The sequence below is a fragment of the Salarias fasciatus genome, unplaced genomic scaffold (genome assembly GCF_902148845.1).
Source record: "Salarias fasciatus unplaced genomic scaffold, fSalaFa1.1, whole genome shotgun sequence".
Taxonomy (NCBI): domain Eukaryota; kingdom Metazoa; phylum Chordata; class Actinopteri; order Blenniiformes; family Blenniidae; genus Salarias; species Salarias fasciatus.
The window spans coordinates 19,861-26,132 of NW_021941281.1; the positions used below are offsets into that span (position 1 = coordinate 19,861).

Sequence of the window (6,272 nt, forward strand, 5' to 3'; positions counted from 1 at the left end):
CGACATCACAGGCACGGCTTCTTTCAAACGGGCGCTTTATTGTGGCTTAGCAACGCCGTGAAAACTACAAAGCATAAAAACAGTAGTTTCAGGCACCTTTAAACAATCACCATTGATTTACAAATGTTGAAAAGAATGCTACCTCGTGGCCGCCCTGCCATCTTGGAGGTCTGAAACGGTTACATCTGCGGCTTCGTGCAGTCTAAACAATCACAGTATCACATCAGAACAACATATTTACAGCATTGATCGTGTCTTACATTACATTACATCATGACAAATACCCTTATGTCGCTGGCTACTTGGCACAGCTGCTACAAACGTGGCTCAGTCAGCTCTCTGCGCATCTGAAACACACACAGCTCTCGCAGCCTCTCACACTCTGAGCCAAACCTCGCGATAACATGCGGTATCACAATGAAACATTTAAGAAAGGAACAAAAAAAAAACACAATATCAAATACACTCATCTTACATTAACAATAATGAACTTTAAACAAAAGACATTTCTTCATTTGTACAACATATGAATTTCATTTAACTTGCAACATTTAACTTCTTCATGTTTATTAAATCATTTAGATGACACTTACAGTTTACATCCTGCCAATGGTAAGTTCATGCCGTGAGTGCGTGCGTGTGTGCGGTGTGTGGTGTGTGTGTGTGTGAGAGAGAGAGAGGAGAGAGAAACAGAAAATGCACCAAAGACGACAGAGTCTCAGGGGCAACAGGATGTGCAGGAAGCTGGTGGGACACTTTCCCACAGTTGGAAAAGAAGACAGCCCTGACTGAGGCGCAGAGGGAGCTCAGCATCCCTGAGCAGAACCTCATTACAGATTGCCCTACAAGATGGGGATCAAAAGAAAAAAATGATCGCAAGAGCTGGAACAGGCCAAAGCCATTTCACAGGTGTCTGGTGATAGACATGCCCGTTCCCTCATCCCGACCTGGCAGGATACTGAATGCTGGAGTCAATCCACAAAGCATTGAGTCCTCTTCAGGAATTCACAGACGCCCTTTCTGGAGAAGAGTACATAAGCATCTCTACCTCAAGCCAGTACTCCACCTTTTTGCAACATCAGTGTTGGTTGAAGATGCTGAGGACACCGACTTAACCAAATCCATCAAAACAAAGTCCTCGAGTATCTCAACAACAAATATGCAGACCCAGATATCCAGGAGCTGTTGGATGTTGCCTGTTTCCTGGATTCAAGATAAAAAAAAACAGTACAGCAGCGCAGACAACATCCCGACACTCAAATCCCGTCTGAAAATGGAGATGGTCGACACAGCAAGGCGTACATATCATCTGGTAAATAATCAATATTTATTACTAAAAAAATTCTGCATGAAAATATATTTGCAAAAAATATTAAAGGATGCTTCTTTTTTGTCTTCCAGGAGAAAGAGCCCGTACTGAGGCAGCTGATAGCCTCCAAGTGCACGGGCCACAGCAGAAAAAGGAAAAGAGGTCTCTGGGGTTCGCTTCTCCTGCGGCTGCCAAACTGGAAGAAGTTGCTGAGGCAGAGCTCAATAACTATATGATGACTCCAGTCATTGATGGAGAGGAGGATCCCTTGGCCTGGTGGAGGGTACACAGGATCAGCTACCCTCAGCTCTGGCATCATGGCGCAGAAATACCTCAGTGTACCTGCCCACAGTGCTCCCTCGGAGCGTCTTTTCAGCACAGGAGGAAATATTGTTACCTGTACTTGTTCCTCCTCGAGCCAGCCAAAGGTTAATATGCTGGTCGTCTTGGCAAAGAATCTGTAAGGACTGTTAAGTGTGGCAGACAGTATTGTGCTTGTGCACTGTGATTTGTGTGATCACATGTTCCCGTGTTCACAGTAGAGTGAGGTTTACTACATTTATTTAAGACAACACATTTATTTATCTCTGGCTAATTTTTTTTTTTCTTGTGCAGGTCACATGTCTTAAGTTGTTTTTTGTAGTGTCTTAAAGTTTGAATCTACAGATTATGTTGTATTTTTTTCATGAGTGTTCTAATAAAGTTCAGATGGTTACAAGTCATACACTTTTTATTCTAACAAGTAGAACTAACCTCAGAAAAAAGTGTTTTAACTTTGAAATAATTGTTTCAAAAATAGACTAAATTAAATATTACATTCTATATCGCAATCGCAATATTGAGGGGACATATCGCAATTCAGTATTTTCCCCATATCGTTCAGCCCTAATCGTATTTGGAGTGTAGATGTTGGCTAAAACTAAGGGAATGTTCCAAATGGAGCCCATGATGATACATATCTTCCACTAGGATCTGATATTAATTGTGAATGTACATATGGAATGGATTTGTGTATAAGAATTGCTACTCCTCTGGATTTGCTGTTAAATGAAGAGTGTGATAGATATAACCAATCCAATTCTTTTTAAGCTTTGCATGATGTAAGTTCCTTAAGTGAGTCTCCTGTAGAAAAGTTACATGTGATCCCAGTTGTTGTATGTGGTACAATACCTTACTCCGTTTCATGGGGTTGTTGAGGCCTTTACAGTTGAAGCTGGTGAAACGGATTTCATTGTCCTAGAGCATTGGCTGGCAAAAGACCTGTCAGTTGACATAGTGCAGCAGTAGGAAAGACGTTGGTCCGTCCGGCGCCGGAGCGATTAGTACTTTCACTTCTGTCTGCAGACCTTCTCCTCCCTCCAGACAGAGTCTCTCTCTCTTTCCACCAGTTTTCACTCTTTCGGTGTCTCTAAGTGGAGCCATCAGGCTGGAGCTCCGTCTACTTCACTTTTACCGTCATGTTTTGTTTTCTGTGGCGCTCTGGCGCATGCGTAGACTGCCGCGATCGCGCAACTGCGATCTCAAAATCTGGCTGCTGAGCGGACGTCGCGGATCGGTCTGCGCGGACTCTGAGCGAACAGAAATTCATGACGATTTTTACGTCACGCGGACCAACCGCACAGCGCACACCCACGAGGACATGTGAAGCATGGACGGACAGCAGACAGGAGGCAGAGGAGGCCTGGCGTCAATTAATTTATCAAAACAGAAGAAGAAAGCTATATGGAGGGAGATAAGCCGGCTGGCCCCATGGATTCTACTTGTTTGATTAAAAAATTTTGAAGCAGTTTTCTGTTTTCCACACAAAAAGGAACACTGGCTAAGAACGCCCTGTTTAATTGTGCAAGAAAAAGTGTGGTATCTCTTAGTTTACTTTTCTTGAAAGAGCAGACCAAACTTTGCTCCGGGGCACTCGTGAAGGTCATTCTTAAAAAAAAGTTCATTGCCGTTAATTAATCATCATTCATTTATTCAGTTTAATAGATTTTATTGATCAGTTTGTGACCTGTGGGAAGAAACCCGGAGAAAACCCCTCGCAGACGCTGCACAGGGGGGTGCAGTGCTCACCGTTCCGCCGGGGTGGGGGGGTGGTATTCACTCTGAGCTTTATTTTCACTTGAAATGATCTGATGTTGTGAGTCCGCGCATGGGGTACGGCAGCCGCACACGGACAACTGCGTGGCTGCTACGGAAGCCCACGTACAGCAAGCGCTCGCTCGCTTGCTCTCTCTCTTTCTCTCTTTCTTTCTCTATTTCTCTTTCTTTTCTTTCTTTCTCTCTTTTTTCTTTTTCTCTCTTTCTCTCTCTTTCTCTTTCTTTTTCTCTATTTCTCTTTCTTTTTCTTTCTTTCTCTCTCTCTTTTTTTTTCTCCTTTTCTCTCTTTCTCTCGCAGCGCCTCTCCTGAGGACGGGAAGAGGTGGATGGAGGTGATGGGCAGATGAAGCTGCACTCGGTGCAGGTGTCGGCTTTAAGCGGACTTTTTCTTCCTTTTGAAGAAACTGCAGATTCTTTTCCACAGTGTGTTCTTTTTTTTCTGGCGAGCAGCGTCAACCTCCTGCTGCAGAGCGTCCAGCTTCTGGTTCAGCTGGTCCATGGCCTTCCTCTCCTCTGAGATGGCCCGCTGGCTCGCCTCTTTTATCTCCCTGACGGAAGCGAGAAGTTCAGCCCTCGTCTGGCTGTTTGGATTTTTCTCTCTTCAGATCCTTTTGAAGCTGGCTTACAGTCCTCTCCAAACTGGACATCATTGCCTTGTGTTGACCCCTCATTTGCTGCATGTCCTTGAACTGTCGTCTCTCCTCCGCCATCTGTTTGACTGTGGTTTCTAACTCCGTTTTTAATTGGAGCACCGTCTCCATGTGTTGTGTGCAGCAGGCGTCGATATCAATGTTTTTCTTCCTCTCAGTCTCCTGGATTGGTTCGAGCTGCGCTGTAGTTTTCCAGTTGTCCCTGTCGGCCTCGTCATTTTTCTCAATATCCAAATCCTTGGCTGAGAGCAGCTGTTGGGCCTGTCTGTCCTGTGTACAGCATCTATACTCCACTTCTGTCCATCTGTGCTGATGGGGACGATACCTGTCACGCTCGTGACTCCTGAGTCTCTTTCTCGATTTCGGTTGACTCCTGTCATTCCTCGGTCCATTCACAGCAACGGTTTCCTCTGAGGACGAACTTATCAGGCTGTCAGCAATCTCTGCCACATGACGCTGCAGCTCTGGCCCTCTGGAGTCAGTGCTGTTGTGGACCGTGTTGTTGGTCGAGTGGTTCGCACCTGTCCTCTCATCAGTGGACTTGATGTAGAAAAGGACGTACGCCTCTTGTTTGAGGACCGTCTCAATGTCACTGATGGACACCTTCTCATCGTCCATATGATACCACTTGCTGTCGCTTGCCTTCACGTAGCAGTAGTAGGTCCAAACAACTTTGCGTCCCGATGAACCAGCACAGCATACAGCTTGTAGCCCAGGGGCTCCCCTTCAGACTCAGACATAAACGGTCTCAAGTCGAGGTTCTCTGGATACTTCACTTTCCTTGTGATTTTTGTTCCATCATAGTGAAATCGCTTGAGTGCGATGGTGAGCACGTTGGACTCCTGGTGTACTGAGAGGCACTTTGTGGCAGTGACCATGTTGTGCAGTTGGAGCATCTGTAGGCATTCTCACCGCTGAGTTCCTCTGGAGTGACGAATCTTTCCAGAGCTTTGGAGACGCTGGAAACGCCCTCGATATCCAGAGCAATGTCCAGAAAAGGCTCGAAGTTGTCTGAGGTCGCGTTGCAGTTTAAACAATTCACTCTGGACCTCAAGCAGCCGCCAAATATTTGGTGGATTGAACTGGTTTCCGGCTTGTCGCTGTCCAATTGGACTGCAGACGAACAAGAATTCTGCATCGCATTCACCGTGTACCTCAGGAACTCGTGCGCATCTTCCTGGTTTCCAAAACAGAAGTGCTCTGCAATTGTATTGAGCTCTCTGAGGACCCCGGTCGGCACAATGGCGCCACCAGCGTTAATGAACACCTCATCGATGTGGTTTTGAATGATGCGCATCATGCAGAACCCTGACTCTACACATGTTGTGGAGTGCTCGAGCGTCATCGTAATTAACCAACGGAGGCGTGTAGGTGAGGCATTGCAAGACTGAATTCAGGAAGCATGTGTTTCCTACATTCCGCAGGCCTGCACCAATGCTATGAATCTGGTGTAACTTCATGGCGAGTTAACTTGTGTGGAATAGGATCTCTGAAAGATGGCAATTCCTTGCTACACAAACTATTTTCTAATTCTGTCTCTGCTTGCAAAAATAAACTCTGGAACGTGACCGAGCTGTCTTAAGACGAGTGATCACCTCTGTCTGAATGTGAATAAACAAGGGGACATGTGGTGATGATGTCATAGCATCACCCCCTTTCAAGTTCACTGTTGCTAAGCAACCATTAATTGCATCACTGCTTTCAAGTTTTTTTATGTATGCAGTTCATGATGTAATGCTGTAATAAGATAATTTAATTCAAAATTATCACATATTATCACAGCATAGCTGAAATGTGCTCAAAAATGTCCATAAAGTAGTTAGGCACACACTGAAATCATTCATTTTATTAAAAAAAAACAAAATAATAAAAATACTTGGTGTACTGTAGATTTTGTTGCCAGAAACATCTAAATAATCAGATGGAAACATCAAACATAGAGCTGTGCAATTCAGATCTCATTATGGCCATAAGAGAGATCCATCCTCCATCCCTCATCCACATCCATCTATCTATCTTAACACTGGAGAAACTCGCTCGTTTTTTTGCCACTGCAGCCGTGACATCCGGGAAGATGAACACCCGCTTCCCGTTCCCATTGTAGTGTAGGGGAGATTGCGCACTGGCTTTGCGAAGGATGTCGTTCCCTGGAACATGTTGACACGAGCAATGAGGGCTCGCGGACGCGCCCCCTCCGCAGGTCTCGGCTGCAGAGTGCG

The 6,272-nt window shown here is 45.3% G+C and overlaps 1 protein-coding gene across 1 annotated transcript; it reads right to left on the reverse strand.

Annotated features, from left to right (window-relative positions):
- Positions 1-327: 327 nt before the first annotated feature.
- On the reverse strand, positions 328-5,513 carry LOC115384698 (ubiquitin carboxyl-terminal hydrolase 42-like). The gene is given in 5 exon segments (XM_030086938.1): positions 328-347; positions 4,575-4,719; positions 4,722-4,936; positions 4,939-5,399; positions 5,401-5,513. Coding segments are annotated over 5 exon segments (954 nt in total).
- Positions 5,514-6,272: the final 759 nt, after the last annotated feature.